Source organism: Phoca vitulina, unplaced genomic scaffold, assembly GCF_004348235.1.
Source record: "Phoca vitulina isolate PV1807 unplaced genomic scaffold, GSC_HSeal_1.0 scaffold18, whole genome shotgun sequence".
Lineage (NCBI taxonomy): Eukaryota > Metazoa > Chordata > Mammalia > Carnivora > Phocidae > Phoca > Phoca vitulina.
This window is the reverse complement of record NW_022589721.1, coordinates 30,547,460-30,565,999: the sequence shown is the minus strand read 5'-3', so window position 1 is coordinate 30,565,999 and position 18,540 is coordinate 30,547,460. Positions and strand designations below refer to the sequence as shown.

Here is an 18,540-nt window from a genome sequence, read left to right as displayed (position 1 = left end):
TTTAATGCCCACTGGTGTTTTCTTTCTGTATCAAGTCAAGAGACAAAGTCAGAGAAAGGACGGACAGCCCACAGGGCGTGAAACCCAAGACTTGCCCTTTGAAAGTGTTCCTCTTTGCTCCATCTGGCAATGAATGGTTTTCTCTCATTAGCCAAGAGAGGATCACACGATCTCTCCTAGCTGCAAGGGAGTTCAGGAGGGGTGAGCATTTTTAGCTAAGCATGTTTCTTTCTCTGGCAAAAACTGGTTTTTCTTTGTAAGGAAGGAGGGGGATATGGCTATTGAGCAGACAGGTCAGAGTGTGAGCATCACACAGGCCCCTCCAGATGAGCAAGGAGATGGGGATGAAGGAACGAGAAAAGTCATCCCAGTAAACATCAGTGGCATCTGACTGAATCATTATAATCATTATGTTTTGAACATATTGAAGTATCCAGACAAGTTTTGCTGAAATGTTAGAGTGGGTTTTTCTTGAGAAAGTATCTCATTAGTTGCTATTGAGGCTAATAAAATCCAACAGAGTGGTGTGTAGTCGTCTTATGGAGTCCTCTTATGTTATGTAGTCCAGTGGGTGGACACTGTCAGAACAGATGAGTCAGCCTATGAGTGTACAGTAAAAATATACTGGTCATTTCCTGGGTACTTTTCCTTTTATTAGTTAATTTTTTAGAACACCAAGTTCTCTCTTACTGGCACGGCTACCCTGTCTTCCCTGTTAGGGCAGAGAGTTTTACCTTGGGACCAGTGGGTCTTCCATTGTCAAGTTAGGTCCCACAGCCAGTCAGGGCGGAGTTCCAGAGTTCACACTCATAACCACATGCTATATTACCTCAGAAGACTCAAAGATAGAGGGTTTTTTCTTAGCCATGTGGGCACAGCCATGTCAGAGCAGAACATTAGCTCTTGTGTCCGCAATTTTGTATTTTCAAGTACTACGGGCCACAGGCATCTCTGAACCTTGTCCCGCCCAAGTCATCACCTTTCCCCCTGCTTCACTCCAGCCATGACGTTGCAGGGATTGGGACCACAGCTCGGACATGATGTCTGTCCCACACGTCTTAGGTAATAGTAACAATACTATTTTCTCTTTAGTGAAATACTGAAGGTTGAACATCACACTAAGGGCTTTACATATACGTCCTGTTTGCAGCGCATGACAGTTCTGTGAGGCTGGTACACGTATCATCACCTGTGAGGAAAGAGGCTCAGAGAAGGGAAGTTACTATTTGAAGTTTGCCTATTTGGCTTTGGGACCTAGGCATTCTGACTACAGAGTCTTAGTTTTGACCCTTTTGCAAACACAGCGATTTGTACTTTAGGTCATGTCACCTGTCTCTGGGTCAGAGTGGTTGTTTCATATCATGCCTGATATGAAAATGATTATAACAAAATGTCATGGGTCTCTGTATTCCCATTATAGAATATCATTTCTAGTTTGTTAGTTTCATAAAAATTGCCTGTGGATTCTTAGTCACTCACAGAATTGTAGATGTTGGGAGTGAATTGTATAACCCCATGGTTTTTGAAGGAGTCTGTGTTATTGGAATCAGTCTTTCTCTCTCTCTCTCTCCTTCTTTCTTTCATTCCTCTGACACTGATTAAATGCCAACTGTATGTAAGCACCATGTAAGTTGCTGGAAATACAGAGATGAATAGGACATAGTTTTCCTCCTCCAGCAGCTGGTGGTAGTGGATATTTCTATAATCAACCAAGGACATATGTTTATTAGATGCTCTTCTCTCCTTATACAGTGCTAAGAGCTCTAAGGAATACAAAAGAAGCAAAAGATAACATTCCTATTCTAAAGATGTTTTTGAGAAAACAAAGGGAAATACATTAGTGATCAGAGGGAGAATGTGATTGGACTCCTGGTGATAATAGTGTTGGGGAAGTTGAGGGGAGCCTAATGAAGTTTAAAGCACCTGCGTTTGCCTCCCTAAATAAGAGCTTGGTTTAGTCAAATGGCCTACATTTTAATCCCTAAACTTTCCATTAACTAGCCATGTGACTATAGGAAAATTACCTAACATCTCTGAGTCAGTGTGTATATTGTTAACATAAGGGTAGTCACTCCTGCCCATTAGCTTTGTCATGAGGAAGAAATTTGAAAGCCTGTATGCATTAGTTTACTATAAAAAATTGCCACAAACTAAATGGCTCAATACAACATAAATTTATAATCTAAAAACTCTGGAGGTCAGAAGTCTGAAATGGATCTCACTAGGCTAAAATCTGGATGTTGCAAGACTGGATTCCTTTGTGGGGGTTCTAGAGAAGACTGTCTCCTTGTCTTTTCAGGGCATGTAGGCCACCTGCATTTTTGGGCTGATGGCACCTGCCATCTGTGAAGGCAGCAGTGGCTGGTAGGGTCTTTCTCACACTGCGCTACCCTGTCACTCTCTCTCTCATACCTCCTTCCTCCATTTGGAAGGATCCTTGTGGTTATACTGGATGTACCTAGGTAATGCAGAATAATCTCATTTCAAGGCCAGGTGGTCAGCAGCCTTAATGCCACCTGCCACCTTAATTCTCTGTTACATGTTGTGGAGATGAGGATGTAACTGTCTTTGGAAGGGGCATTATTCTGCCTCCCATATTATGTAAAGGGCATAGTTTATGCCACTCTTACAGATGGAAGCCCATAAGGTAAAAAATGACTGTATGTATTTATATCCCAAAAGGAGTCACGTGCAAATCAAGACAAACATGCTGGCACACTGTCTGAAGGTTTCTACCTCCTGGTCTCCGCTTCCTTATTCCTTCTGACTGCAACTCACTCCCCCACCCCTTGCTCACCCTTCAAGGACTTGAGCTAACTGTTCCTTTCTTCATCGTGTCTTCATGAATGACCCCCGCTGGAAGAAGGTAGATTTAAGATGGCTAAAGGAAATCCATGTGGGAAATAATAAAGTCATGCCAGGAGATGTGCTAACATGACTTACTGAATGTGTGAACATGGGCAAATCTCTTCATCTCTAGATGGGGGTTTTCTCATCATTAAGATGGAAATCATAGTAAGAGTATCAAAGGTTTCCTGCAGAGATCAAACGATATCATGTGTATCAGATAGGACACGTGGTTTATGGATTTATGACCTGGCAGCAATTCGTGTCAGATAGAAGAGAATTATTAAAGGGGTTTAAGCATTCTGTTTAATCAGGGCAGAGCCCAATTGAGCCAATCTAATGGAAACTTATTTCTTTCAACATGTGCCTGTAATGCTTCTGAAGTTCAAAATGATGACTGATTCCTTGAAGTAAGACTCAGCAACATCAAGTGCTTTTAAGGAATAAGAACTCAGACAGTGCTTTGGAATTGGTTATAAAAGGTTTTAATGTATGCAATAAAATGTGATTCCTGTGAGGTGTCGCAGGCAAAAACTTAAAAACATATATTTATCTCCGGATTAGAATGCTGGGTGCCCTTTGCTACTGGATAAGTAGTTGGATATTCCCAGCGTCTTCTCTGGGTAGCCCCTGAGATGGTGCTTTCTCTCTCAGAGGATTTATAGAGGCTGCCACAGGATTGCCTACATGGAAGTTCCTGGCCCAGGCCCTGGTGAGAGGTGCTGAGTAAGTCTTGTGCATAACTGTAACTGCTCCAAGCACCGCCTGATAGAAGAGTGATATATCGCCTCTGGCAAGGGGTGACCCATTTTGTGTTCAGAGAAGAAGCCATTAGAATATTAAAACTGGTGGTGGTAGTGGTGGGATTTACATCTCTTCCTCTGCTGATGAAATTATTGCAATGCACGGGTCTTTTTATTAAAGAAACACCAGAAGCGGCCTCTTGTATTTGTATCCATCAGCGTTTGCCGATGATTGGCGCATGGGGAGGTGGCCTGCAAATGTGTTCCATTCTGCAGACGCGGAGCTTGATTGTGAATGTGGTGGCCGCCTCTCATTGTTTCGCTGTTGCTGTTACTGCTCTCGTTACTGTCACTAATTTATGAAGCAGCATTTTACATTTTAAAGAGGTTTTATTAAAAATCCAAATTTCTATCTTTCTTTGAAAACCCCAACGATCTAGCAATACACAGTCAACCTTTCTGCACAGTGGTAATTAGTGACTGCTAAGGAGCAGTGGTCTCCTCTAGACAGGGTGGGAAGCTTCCGCTGCCTCAGTCTCCCTCACACAGATATGTGAGCTGATTTGTGATGGTGCTTCCCCCGTGGATTTCCCGGTGGTAGTAAACTGCCTCTGTGTAATGAGCCATTGCTCCCCAAGGGCACATAGAGGGAGGGACTGGGAGCCTTTGGTCACAACGTGTTTATCAACTGATCCATACGTAACCTTGTTTTAGGTGTGTTTCTGTATAAGGCAGTGCCGTCTATCTATCTATCTATTATCTATCTACCCATCCATTTATCTATCATCTATCTACCCATCCATTTATCTATCATCTATCTATCATCTCTCCATCCATTTATCTATCATCTATCATCCATCTATCTATGTATCTGTATCTATCTTCTATCATCTATCTATCCATCTATCATCTATCTATCCATCTATCATCTATGTATCTGTGTATTTATCATCTATCCACCCATTTATCTTTTATCTATCTGTCATCAATCTGTCCTCTATTTATCTATCTATCCATCTATCATTTATCCATCTATTTACTATCATCTATCATCTATCTATCTATGTATCTATCTATCATTTATCCACCCATTTATCTATCATCTGTCTATCTATCTATCTATCTATCTATCTATCTATCTATCTATCTATATCTATCATCTATCTATCTATCTATCTTTGATCCACTAACATTGAACTCACGGCCAGTGGCACTATGCCTCAGGTCTGAGTGCAGCTCATCTAACACACTCTTGTCTCTGCTGGTGTCCTGCATTTAGGGACATGCGACAGCACTTCAGCTCTACACTAGGGGCCATTTTAGTTAACAGAGTCACCAACAAAAAGCACAAAAATACAAAAAATAAAAGGGTACTAAATAGATTGCAGAGGACATGTGTTTACAGCATAAGAACTGGAAACAGAAGGTAGTGTGGTCTTGCCTGAGCTCAGGTGAAACAGGTGCACGGGGGAGTCAGAACTTGTCTGTCTGGGAGCACATCTGAGTGACCACGGAGCCCCTGAGCACCGTGTGTGAGGGTGTAGATACACGTTAGCAAGTAGGAGAATCCACATATACAGAATCCGTAAATAATGAGGGTCAACTGCATGTGACTGGCACGCATTTTCTCTCACCATGTAGCCTGTCTTACAATCCTCTTAATGGCACATACTGCAGAACACAAGTGTTTAGCTTGGTGAAGTCCAGTTTGTCAATTTTTTTGTATGTGGATCATTCTTTTGGTGTTAAGAACTCTTCACTTATCCCTAGATTTCAAAGCTTTCTTTTATTTTTCTTCTCGAAGGTTTAATAGTTTTACTTTTTGCATGCAAGTTTATGATCCAGTTTGAATTAATTTTTGTAGAAAGTGTGAGATCTAAGTTGAGCTTTTTGTTTGGTTTTGGTTTGGTTTGGTTTTTGCCTATAGATATCCAAGCACTTCAGGATCATTGATTGAGAAGGCTACCTTTTCTCCACTGAATTGCTCTTGAACTTTTGTCAGAAATCATTTGAGCATACATGTGCTCTCGTTACTGCTGGGTGGGGGTAGAAACTCAGGCCCCCCACATGGTCTGTACTTTAAAAAGGTGGGATTCTCATCACCATTCATTAGTAGTGAAAATCTGGCTCCCTCCTCAAAGACCTTCTCTAGCCAAATGAGGAAGGTGCCTTGTTAAAGCTTGCCAGTGACGTCGAGGCTCCCACTTGGCCTTTGCTGGTATGTGTGGGGGTGAGGTCACATCTTTTGTGTGTAGTGTGGCTGGAGTACAGCTACTACTGTCTAAAAGTTTTCTATCCTGCAAGGCTGCCCATTTTCTGGTCCTTTGTCTAGAGAAAACAGACATTTTTGTTGGGGATTTTGTTGTTGTTTTTGTTGTGCAGCCATTAGAATTTCTGGGTGGTTGGTTTCTCTCTGGGATATACGAGGCAAAAAGAAGTGCAGAGAACTCACCACCACGTCTTTATCTGGACCTTGAGGTCCTTAGACTGTTTGCTTTCTTCTTTGTCTGTAAAAGTCTGTTGTTTGTTTTACATATACTGTCTAGAGGTTTTGTTGTATGTAGTGGGAAGGATGAGGAAAAGTATGTCTACTCATCTTTCCTGGAAGCAGATGTCATAGGAGGTACTTTCTTTCTTTCTTTTTTTTTTTTTTAATCATCATTTTACAGATACAGAAACAAGTTCAGAGGAGTTGTGTGGTGTATTCAAAAGCACACAGCTCACAAATGATGTCACCCAAACTCCGGCTATGAATCTAGCACCAGTGCTCTTTGCTCTACATCTCCTCTGCTTATGACTCAACACACACGTACAACAAACTGAGCCTGTCAACAGAACCTTCTATGAGTATATTCACAGTGCAGTGTCGCCCCCCGCCATATGCTTGATGAGCCAGTGGAGACTGATGGGTTCATGGTTCATTTTATCTCTATTTCACTTTGTTTTATTCACATCCCATTTCACAATGGGCTTGAAATCGGTGGAAGGGGAGAATAGCACGATGCCAGAAATGTTCCTGAGTGCTTGTGAGCAGAAGGGCAAAGGCAGGGACCTGTAGGAGGTACTTCGGCACCTGTGGTGGAAGTGGACAGATAGGAGGGTTACTGATAGTGTGGGAACCTGCACGATGTCCTGAAATGATGGAATTTGGAGATGGGAGTGATGTATTACACATAAGGGCACAGAAATATGCTGGAAAAGTGGTTGGCAAGACCCCTAGGATTGGTAACCCAGCTGCTGTGTTTCTAAAGGAAGAGTTTGTGTTGCAACATGACAGTGACTCAGTTTATGTATGGATTTTGCACGATGTGTTAAAGCTTCCATTTTCCCATAGAAGGGACTTTCCTGACCAAACAAAAGCCATGCCCCTTAAGGTACCTGTGCCATATGACCAACCATCTATCCCTTTCCCTCTCCCTGTTACCACCAACCTTGTATGTGTCTCCTATGATCTCACTTCAACTCAACTTCCTGTGTCCATCTTGGTCCCATCCTAGCCCTCTCCCACTGTCCCTCCTTGATGCCAAATGACTGTGCACGCTGCCTAGAAACTTCCATGGTTCCCTTTGGCCTGTACTTTTAGAAGAAGCCAACAGTAAGGAGTCTGATCTTCATCAGCCTGTCCTCTGTTCTTTCCTTAGGTATTACCAGATCCGAGTGACCTTGAAGGTGTCCTCAAGGATCCCCCACAGACTGAGCGCCTCCATCGTTGGGCAGACAGGTGAGCAGGAGGATGGCAGTGGGGTACTTGCTTTCCACTGGTAAACCGTCCTTTATCACTACACACCAGTGCACAGCAGAGTGCAACGTACATAGCGACATTCAGTAAATCGCACTGAATGTTGGATGAGTGAATTTTGGAAATGGAGGCCCACTCTTAGTGTAGCCATGTGTGCACATTGTTGCAAGGGGAACCTGGCTGAAGGAAAACACACTCTCCCAGGGATAAACCTGGCTGTGAAGGGTTGGTTACAGTCAAGTCAGGGAGGAAGACGATGGCAAGTGTCATCCTGTTGTCAATCCTGATGATCGGCTAGTTACAGAGGACTGAATAAGTTGGCAGTTGTGGTAGAGCTTCCCAGGTACAAGGAGGACTCAGAATCAACACTCCCAGCTTGGGGAGAAGGATGGCCAAGGACAGCCCCAGTTCTAACTCGGAGGAGGCTGGGTGTTAGTGGGCATCCAGGACTCCCAGCAGGTGTAATAGAGCACTGAGTCCAAAAAATAGAGTTTATTGCATAAGAAGTAAGGATAGGCATCAAGAGGAAATGCTTATATTAGTACATTTGGGAGAATGTGTAGATCAGTCATAGCGTATGAAGGAGAAAAACAGGGATGGCAGGGGCACCTGGGTGGCTCAGTCAGTTAAGCGTCTGCCTTCGGCTCAGGTCATGATCGCAGGGTCCTGGGTTCGAGCCCCATGGTGGGCTTCTTGATCAGCGGGGAGTCTACTTCTCTCTCTCTCCCTCTTTCCCTCCCCACCACTCATTCTCTCTCTCTCTCTCTCAAATAAATAAAATCTTTAAAAACAAAACAAAAAAAACCCTATAGGGATGGAAGAGAGAGAAAGCAAGGAGATAAAAAGAACTATGGAAAATCTGCTTAACTTTAAAGATACAAATAGAGGTAGTAAAGATTATTATAGACATAAAAACCAGTAGAGTCGAAAGCTCTCGTCATAGCTACCCTTCAAAGAAGTCCTTTTGGAATTTCCCTGGCAATCGGGTCACTTCATTATTGGCGGTGATATTATGGTGAGTGGAACCGCATGCAATGAAATACCCGGAGACTCCGGGTGTAGACACAGTGGTCCGCTTAGCTCCACCTGCAGGAGGCGTGGGCGGCGTGGGGCAGAGCAGGTACTCAGACCACACAGGACAACATCAAGGACTGCCGGTGGTTGATCAGAGCCTGTGGTCTAGAAACAGAAAAACACTGGAGACCGCCTGCCCCTCCTCTGACTCTGGGCAGAGTTAAGTGTCAAGTACTAGGCAAGTCAACCCATCTCCAGGGCGTCCCTTGTCTTCCACTCTGCTCCTCTCTCCGGGGAGGAAATCAGGCAACTGAGACTGGTGGCACCCGGTCTCCTGTGTCCCCATGTGCGGTTCCCTGCTGGCCACTGCCTGGGTAGTGCCCCATCTCTACCCCACTTTCTGCCAGAAGAAGGTTGATTGGCAGAGGGAGTAGGAATCCTGCCATTGCATGAACTCCTGTGTGACCCCAGGCATTGGCGACTTGAAATTTAATTTCCTCACCCGAAAAAGGAGGATAAAAACCTATCCTCTGTAGTATTCTTGTCTTAGAGATTATAAAGGAAAAGGACATTTTACATTCACAGAGATTATACATGTTAATTGCCAGGAGAGGACCTGGCTCAATGTCAGTGTCCAGTCAGTCTGACCTGTGAGTGGCCACACAGGGCTGTGGGGCTGGGTCTGTTCTCAGGGACGAGGCTGGGACCTGGAAATTGGGTGGGATCTGTACCCCAGCCCACCTGCCCACGGCCAGCCCCAGGTTCCTGACAAGGACTCTGGTCCTTCCCCGTGACTCTAGCACCTGAGGTCAGTTGCTGTCGCCAGCGGAGCCTTCTCTTGGAGCTGGTGGTCCCCACCCCCCACCGTGAGGACCAGAGGGCTGCTGGACATCCAGCTGCCGGCAGAGCCCGGCAAGGGGCTTGGGGAGAGTAGGACTTGCCACACAGAAACAAAGACAAATGAAATGCAGTTTGGGGGAGGAAAAAAAAAGCTTTTCTTCTTCTTTGGTCTGGTTTGACATAGGGCTAATTGAGGTACACTTGCTGTGCCCTTGGAATATCCCCGAGCATACTATTTAGAACGGAATGCTAACATAGAGGCCAGCAATAATTACCATAAGGATTGCTCCATGAGTGAGCAAGAGAGAGCTGTTGTGATTTCTTTCTCGAAGTGATTTCCAGTTGCATTATTTTCAGTTAGATATCATTGCACTGCCAGGCACGCCAAAAACTTAGTGGTTTAAAACCATGATTTATTCTCGATGTTTTGAGTTGGCCAGCCTCATCCAGGTCATTCATGTGCTGCTTTCTGCTGAGATTTCTGCAGAGAGGATGGATCGTTGGAGATCATGACATCAGACATGTCTGATCCTTGGTTGGGGTGGCTGGACTGCTCAAGGGAACAACTGAACATCTGTCTCCAGTTGGGTGGTCCAACCTCTTATATGGTGGCTCAATTCACTGAAAGAGGCGGGGGGGGGGGGGGTGGGGGAAGAAAGGAGATTCTAGGTTTCTAACAGGCTGGGCTGGGAACTGGCCCAGGGTCCCTTCCCCACATTGCATTGCTCAAGGCCAGGTGCAAGGCCAGCCCACCTTCAAGGGGAGGGGAATATACTTCACCCCTGGTGAGGCGCCCTCTGCGGCACCACAATGAAGGCAGTTTTAACAGTCGTGCTTGTATACAGTTACCCAGACATGATTTCCATCACGTGCGTGTAGTTCTAAGTAAGCAAAAAGGAAGAAGACCAGATGTTTAGACGATGAGGTAGGATATACTGAGAAACAACGAGAAGGAGTCAAAGCACGTGGGACCTAATGATGTCTTTGACACTCATTAGTGGAGTGGTCTTGCAGGGACAAATGATTTAATTTGGCTGTTTTATTCCATTTATCTCTAAAACAGAAATAGAAAAAGTTTGCTGTGTCTAGAGGTGCAGAATTCAGTAGTGGTGAGAACCACAGGCTCTGAGCTTTCCACGTTCAAATCCTACTTCCAACACTTGTCTGCTGTGTGGATTTAGAAAAGTTTTTTGATTTGATGGATGGATTGATTGATTTTTGGGTTCCTTACCTGTAAAGTGGGGCTGGTAAGAGGCACCTACCTCCGGGTTTGTGTTAAGGATTGAATGAATTATGCAAGGAAATGTCTGGAAGAGTGCCTGGCACAGAGTAAGCTCACAGTACCTGTTAGCTGGAGTAAATGTCCCCATTGTGCACACAGTGGTTATTCACTTAGCAGCTCTCTGCCCCGTGCCGGTCCCTGGGACACATCGCCGGGGATGGGAGGCTGCCTTGCTGCTTTGGAAGAGCTCACGGTCCTCCAGGGGAGGTGGACAAGTGTCCCACGAGTCCAGCAGAGATGGATGTTGAGATGGGATCCCAAGTGAGGTCTGGAATTGGGAGCAGAGGTTGGCTCAGCAGACAGAGGTAGGAAAGGATGATCTGGGCAGATGTCGCAAAATGACTGGGGCCTGAGCAGTGCAGGCGTGAGCTCAGGGCGGGAGAGATGTGGGGTGGCAGGGCCGAGGGGGGAAGAGAAACGGTGTGGCTAGGGGCCGGGGAGTGGGGGCCGAGTTGTGCTGACCAAGCACACGGACTTCCTTGCAGCCGGTTGGCCCAATGAAATGAGAGCACTTCAGAGACACAAACCCAACACAGTTCAAACGTGAGATGTTGTCTCATAAATGAAGGGGCAGAATTAGACATTTTTGTTCTCTTCTTCAATATATCTGTCCTCTGGTAGCCACATTATGTAGAGATGGTTTCAGTTAGGCAGACGATTTAGATACTGTTTCTCAAGATGTGAAACAATTGCTCGTTGAATTTTCCAGGCTCCATGTTTATGGTTGGATTCTGTAAATAAGAGAAAACGAATAATTTCCCATGTGAAATGCAGCCATTACCTGCCACCATTGCGTTGTCTTTTTTCAATATGTTTTTAAAAGATGACTTGGGGAAGGTTTCTTCTGGTCTGAGTGAACTGTGTATCTCATGACTGTGAGGGATTCTGAACTCAGAAGGGACCGTCCCCCGGGCATTCTGGAAACATCCCAGCATTACAGAACAGACATGCAAGCAGTCAGCTGACTGCACAGCCCGGGTGACAGGTGTCCCATCTGCTCCTGGAACTGGGGGCAGGGCAGAGAGGGGGCTGTTTCTCTGTGGACGTGGCAATGCTGGGCGGGCGGGGGGGGGGGGGGTGTTTGGCCCTGGTGTCCGGTGGGAATCTAAAGTCTACAGTGTCTTGGTCATTACCAGAAATAGAAAAGTATAAATGACAGGCAATCCCGTCATGACCCACTGGGGCCAGGATGAGTCTTGGCTGCCCCAAACCTTTCAGATGCCTTTACAAACCAAGGTACTGGGACCTCAGAGGCACAGAGATGAATTTTGGTCACTTAAAATGTGTAACAGGAAGAGAAACCAGAGTGAGAAATTTTAAAATGTGATTTGCTTGCCTCAGAGCCTTGCTTACCTCGTGGGTCCCCCAGAACGGTCACCTCCTCTCTCCTGAGGTCAGGGTTGCGAGTAATTGACATGTCCGTGCCTGTGAATAAGTATTACGTCTACTTAATTGTGATAATTTCCTTCCACCACGATGGTGCTATTTCATAGATTTTGCCGTTTCTTCCTCCCTGAAGGTGTTAGAAAATGTTTCCCTGGGGTGGGGCGGGGGGAATGATCACTGAAGTCAGAGAGGGCAACCTCAGGCTGTTGAGAGCTGCGCACAGAAAAGGCATCCGCTCGTCACGGTTCATCAAAGCCCGAGAGAAGATAGCACAGGAAATTGTGGAAATGTATAAAAATTACCATGATTAGTTTTAGTACTGTTTTGAGAGGTGATTTCCATTAAGTAGAAGCATTTAAGAGTTTCATCATGTAGGGGGCGCAGGGGGGCATTTATTCTTTAAATGAATCAACCTGATTTCTTTTCAGGGTCCATTAAAGTGCACCTAAATATCAAATATGCCTGTTCTCATGGAGAATACTAAGCAGGTAAAACAGTCGTGCTCCCAGGCTCTGAGTACCCACCTGGGGCCCTAAGAGAGCACTGCTCGGGGCCGTCAGAAGGAGGTCTCCGGCCAAGCCGAGACTTGAGCAATATCCTCCCACCCGCTCAGCTCCGAAATCAGTGGTCAGCTCAGAACCACTGAAGCCCAGGTCCCTCACTTTTGACCCCCCCCTGGGCAGACCAGGAGTCTACTCTGCCAGCTGGCCCTGTGACATGGGGCCAAGCCTGGTGTTGCTCCTCCTTTGTCCTTGAGATGGCATCTTTAAGCCTGCTTGCCCTGCAAGGCCCTCCTCTGGAAGTTGTCTTCAGTGTGCTCTGTCTCTGCCTCTGTTCTTGCCATTCCTTCCACTCTGAATGCCTGTCCCTCCCACCCTCCCCCTCGGGTCCAGGAGACTGGCAGAAAGGACTGATGCAGCTTCTGGGAGGGAGATGTCCCACCACATCGAAATTACCAATTCCCTATCTGAGTGTCCTTCTCACAATTGCCTACACACACACGTACCTCCCCCATCACCGTGCTTCCATTTCAGTGTGCTCTCATCCCCTGCCACCTGCGACTTGGCTTTGGAGGACCACCCCAGGCTGCTGGGAGCACTTTGTTCAAGATTGGAACTTGCCTGAGCCTTTGAATCCCACTGTCCCTCACAGTCTTCCCAAGCCCAGCCCGCACCCATGATTCTCCGTACAGGGACAGGGAAGCCCCATGCCTTGTCTCAGGATGGGACAAGCTGAGATGTAACTCATATTCCAGAGTCCCCTACAGGGTCACCTTTGCTGAAATGCACCCATGTCTGCCTCCCCGCCAACTCCCTGCCTTCCCCTGCCCTGTGTTCTCCATCCTGCTCCTGCTGGAGCGCATGCATAAGAAGTCACCAGCGCATGAGCCCTCGTCTCTGGGTCTGCTGCTTTATCAACTGTATCCAGAAACCACTAGAAGTTGTATAGCATTAGTTGTATTATAGGAAGTAGAGTGTGAAGTTAGCCAGAGCTGAGTTCACCTGGGTTCCTTGTGACCCTGGGCCAGGAGCTTCTGTGCGTAGCGCCCTCTGTGAATGGAGTAACTGTGATAGAAACAACCCCGTAGGGCTGTTTGGGGGATCAGGTGACATGCATGGATACACCAGGAGCCCCCACGTGCACACACGCCAGCTCATGGCCTCCTTGCTTCAGCTGCCCACCACGTTTGGCAGGAATAATCTCCTAATCCACCCCATACTCAGTGTGCATTCTGTGGAGACACTCAGCGTCACACCCCAGTTTCTGAAAGTCGGCTGCGTGTGAGGCCGTTGAAGCAGAGCTTGCTGGCAGACCCTGCTCTCTCGGAGCTCAGATGTGGTGGGGAACCGAGCGGCTGAGTGACAATGACAGAGAGAGTGATGAGGGCCCGGGAGGAGAGAGGCCTGCTGCTCAGGGCTTGGGCAGCCTCCCTGGGAGGGCCGCAGTGCTCTCTTCCCAGGTCTGACTCCATCAGGCAGACCTGACCTCCAGGGGTCCTGGCTTCTGGCCTGGGGTTGTCAGAGCAAATCTCTTTGTGTTCAGAGAGCAAGGAGAGCCCGCCAGCAGGTCCGCAGGGCCTCAGCCCACCTGGCGTCGGCACACCTGCCCTGCTATTCCCCCCACACGGAGTAAGGCTCCTCCCCCAGCAGCCTGCGCCTGGGTGGGGGCACCTTGCACCTGGCGGCCATGATTTAGGGATGGGCACCCACAAAGAAAGGTGAGGGTAAGTGAGGGATCCCTGGTGCATATGGCAGAGACAACGGGACACAAGTTTCAGAGCGGCCTTCCTTGTGGGTCGGGGAGAACAGCGTCGGTCTCTAGGGCACCACACACACACGCACGCACGCATGCTCTGGACCAGCCAGCTGGGTCCCACTCACACGGGAGACCTAGAACCTCTGTAAAATGGGAGTCATCCTCCTCATCCTTTCTTCATGGAGTCATGAGAATTGAAAATGTGAATATTATGAAAGGGAGGTTGACATCCTAAGCCTTCAATACATTCTGGCTATTTTTAGTTTTATTGAAGAAGCCAGTCAGCAGACGTGGGTGAAATTTATATGGACTGAAACTAGGCCTGATGGGTTTTTGCTTATTCTGTAAATGCTCCTTGAGTGTCTCCTGTGGGTCCCGCACTGTTTCCAGAGCTCTCTGAACTCCCAGAGGCCCCCCGACAGATGTTGTCTTCCCTGGTGGACTCCCCATCACTGGAGGTTCCAGGCCTGGGTTTCCAGCATGGTTTGAGACCCTGGCAATGGAGAGGAATCCTACAAGACAGTGTATACTGACTCCTAGTCTTTCTAGTCTTATGAAAATGAGGTTGCCTTTTATTGTACTATTTTGTGTGTGTGGGTATTTAGGGATGTGAGTAAATCCTCCGTGAGCAAGGTGATGCCTGCAGTCCTGGCACCGTGTGGCTTTATTCCGTTCTAGCTTCCCGGTGCCTATCAGTGTGTCTGGAACACAGTTGGTGTTCCCTGTACATTTATTGAATTGATGAATGAAAGACCAGGGAATGGAACTTGGACCAAAGAAAGAAAGAAAAGAAGCTGAATTCCACGCAATTAAAAAAAAAAAACAAAACACAAAAACATAGTGAGCTCTCGAAGGCTCAGTGATAATAGGGAGGAAGTATCTCAATGGAAAAGTATGCTGTTTCTGGTTCTCAATTAGTAGTCAATAAGCTGTTGTTGTTGTTGTTTTTTAAAAGATGATTATTTGGAAAACAGCAAAGTGTCCAAGAGGCAAGACAACCTCTTTCTGATTTGGCTAAATGGTCTCTGAGAGTCTAAGAATGAACCAAGTTGTGTGGAATTGGGAGCATCCGTGTGGGAGATGTCTGGGAGGGGACGGACCCATCAGGCCTCTGAGTGTGGGGACCACACCCTGCAGGATCCCTGAGGGATCCAGTTTCTAGATCCTCACTCCCACCCCTCCTAAGTCAGCTCTAAAAGTGAGATGAGATGGGGAGCAGATAAAGTACTGAAGAGGAAATTGACGTGGGGACACACAAGATGAACTTGGTGCTCTGTGAGAACCTTGAAATTCTGTAATTGTAGCTATTAAGTTGATCCTAATGGCAGATAATCGGATGGTTTCATCTTCTCTGCTCAGTGACTTACAGCTACGTGAAGAAATTCCAAAGTCTTAATGCCTTAACGTAAAGGACCTCTTTCCTGAGGATAGACCTGCGTGGCAGAGGGTCCTCATAACTGATCTGCCTACAGGTGCATTTTCATCCAGGGCTGATGAAAAAAGTGTAATCATGCAAAGAAGTATTTGTTTATGAGCTAGCCGAGGTGGCTGAGTAGATGAAACAGTAACTGCCAGAAGCAGCAGAGAGCCTCTCTCTGTGTGGTCCAGACACATGCTCCCTGGCCGGGCCCAGGGTCCTCTCTCTCCACCATGAGGAGCAATCAAGTTTGTCCTGTCCAGTATTTCCCCAGTGAAAATGAGGGAGTCTGTGTCCCCATGACATGTGGAGTTTTTTTTAATCCAAGGGATCAGGGATGAGTATATCAGAACCCCTAGAATAGAGGGAAGGGGAGCATTCTCAACACCAGATTCCTGCTGAGGGAGATTCTGCACCCCCCACACTGGGTCCTGAGAGCTACTTCAGAACCTCCATCCGCCCGGCCCCGGGTACTCTTACTTTTGGTGACCCCACTCCACTTCCTAGGAGACATTGAAATGTACCAATTTCCCACATTGAATATACATTTTTTTTCTGTAAAATTGTTTTTATTTTAGTTATTATTTTTTATTTAGAGAGAGAGCACACATGTGTGTGTGCACAAGTTGGGGGAAGGGGGAGGGGCTGAGGGAGAGGGAGAGAGAATCCCAAGGAGGCTTCACACTCAGCATGGAGCCTGACGTGGGCCTCGATCTCATAACCTTGAGATCATGACCTGAGCTGAAATCAGGAGTCAGACACTTAATTGACTGAGCCACCCAGGTGTCCCTAAAATGCATTTTTAAAATTAATTGGCTCCAAATAACTATTTGTGAACAGTTGTTATTTTTCTGCATACTCAGGAAATGTTGCAAAGTAAGACAGTCTACCTACAAGATCTTTGCAAAAGCAGTGTAACATTTATAAAGACTAAATGTGACCAATATATTATTTTGAGGAAATTTAATGAAGTATTTATTAATTTGACCTTGCAGCATTATGTTTATATCTCGAATCCCGTTCTTTTGCTTTAATCTCAATCATTTAGGCCCTTGGGCAGCTTGGAGACCCCAGGCATCCTGACAATGGAGGCCGAGCCATAAAGCAGACCATGCTGATGGGCCTGTGTCCTACATACGGGCACAGTCCAGAATTACTGGACAAGTTGAATCAGTGGCCATTTCAATAATAAAAATGTGAAATTTTCCATTTCCACATTTATTTTAAGAACTAAGTTTCATCCATGCCAATAGGACAAATTGGGCCTTGTGCCAGAGACAGAATAGTCAGGTTCTAAGGGGCTTTGAAGGCAGAGAAAGCTGGACTCACATCTTGGCTCAATCTCTTATGGGCTTTGTGCCTTCAGGCAAGTCACTTGATCTTCCTGAATTTCAGGTCTTTTATCTGTAGGATGAGGATCATAATTTGTACCTCACAGCACGCTTAAAGGCTGAAATCGGCCTTTCCCACAGTGTGGCGTTAACACCGGTATTGGTTAGTAATTGTACGGGATTGTGAGTGACGCAGACATGACATATTGGGGCTTAAGCCAGATAAAAGATGGTTTTTCACTCACATTAAGCTCCAGATGTGGGCAGACCACATTGGCATGGTGCCGTCACGTGGCCATCAGACCCCGAGCTCCGGCTGTCTTTCTGCTTCTTCATCCTGACGAGCAGCCTCCACTATTGAGACCCCCTTAGGGTCCAGGCTGACTTCTGAAGTTTTGGCCGTGGCATGTGAGCCACAGGCTGGGGAAGGCAGAGAGGAAAAGCAGAGTGAGGGTGTGCAGTCCCTTCCTTTCCCTGGGGGGAGCCGTGGGTGGGGGGGTGATGTTCCTACATCTCATTTACTATTTATTTATCTGGCCACACCTGAGAAACAGAGACGCCGAGAAGAGCAGCCTTTGAAATGGGCACCATTCTAGGTTTGTCTCCAGGAAAGAAGAGCCTTTGATTCGTCCTCTGCCACTCTCAGCCTTTGCCCTGAGACCACTGGGAAGAATCAGGATGAATTTAGCAGACCCGTGAGATAATGCTCCTGAATAGTAATTCCTATGGAAAACTTTCTTCATTTTCAATTTTCTTTCAAGACTGTGTTTAATTCAAGAAAAAAAAATGTGTTTTAGGATAATAAGCCTTTGCTAGTCTTCCTTTTTTTTTAGCAAGGAGAGCAGGGGCGGGATCAGCTCCATTACCTGTAACTGGCTAGACTTTAATGACACTGATCTGTTTTCCCAAACAAGGAAAGACACGCTGCAAAATCAATGTATGCGTTTATTTGGGGTCTTAGGGATTGCAATCTGGGAGACAGACAGCCGAAAGCGGGTGTGCTCCATGCTACAGGCAGGAGGCAGGGTTTTGAAGGCAGAAAGACGCAAGCTTCCATAAAGCGTTTGAAAGACTTATGATTGGTGCTGACAGCATTTAAATTGACTTTCTGATACGTGATTGGCTGTTTAGTTAACAGCGTTGTACTATCTCTGTTTCAGTCTAAAGTGTGAGGATGTTTTCCAGGATGTGTTACCCTTATTGCTCAGTCCAGAGCACCAGGATGTTTTCCAGGACGGAGCTAAGCTGCGGTTGTCCAAAGTCAAAAGTCCATTTTCCATGTGGTGTGGACGTGCCTGGGTTCTGCCCCCACCCCACTGTAAACAGACACCCCGAGCCATACTTAACTCCATTGTGAATCTTTCATACGTTCCACAAATCTCTCCTATGTATGGAAAGCAAGAACAGCTTCGTTTTTATTTAAGAGAATGATGCCAATTCCCCTTTAAGTTAAATTTTAAAGCAGAACAGATTATTGCAAACAAATATTAAGTAATTCTTAATCTCAGGAAACAAACTGAGGGTTGCTGGAGTGGGGGGTGGGGTAGGAGGGATGGGGTGACTGGGTGATGGACACTGGGGAGGGTATGTGCTATGGTGAGTGCTGTGAATTGTGTAAGACTATTGAATCACAGACCTGTACCTCTGAAACAAATAATACATTATATCTTAAAAAAAAAAAAGAA

General features: G+C 46.3%; 1 protein-coding gene across 4 annotated transcripts in view; it reads left to right on the top strand.

Moving 5' to 3' along the window:
* Window positions 1–18,540, top strand: part of FAM135B (family with sequence similarity 135 member B) — a 281,089-nt gene that overhangs the window by 133,514 nt on the left and 129,035 nt on the right. For all 4 annotated transcript variants that reach the window (XM_032415828.1, XM_032415827.1, XM_032415826.1 and 1 more), the window contains exon 3: window positions 7,232–7,311. In XM_032415828.1, coding sequence (XP_032271719.1) covers window positions 7,232–7,311 — 80 coding nt within the window. The remainder of the gene's footprint in view (window positions 1–7,231; window positions 7,312–18,540) is intronic.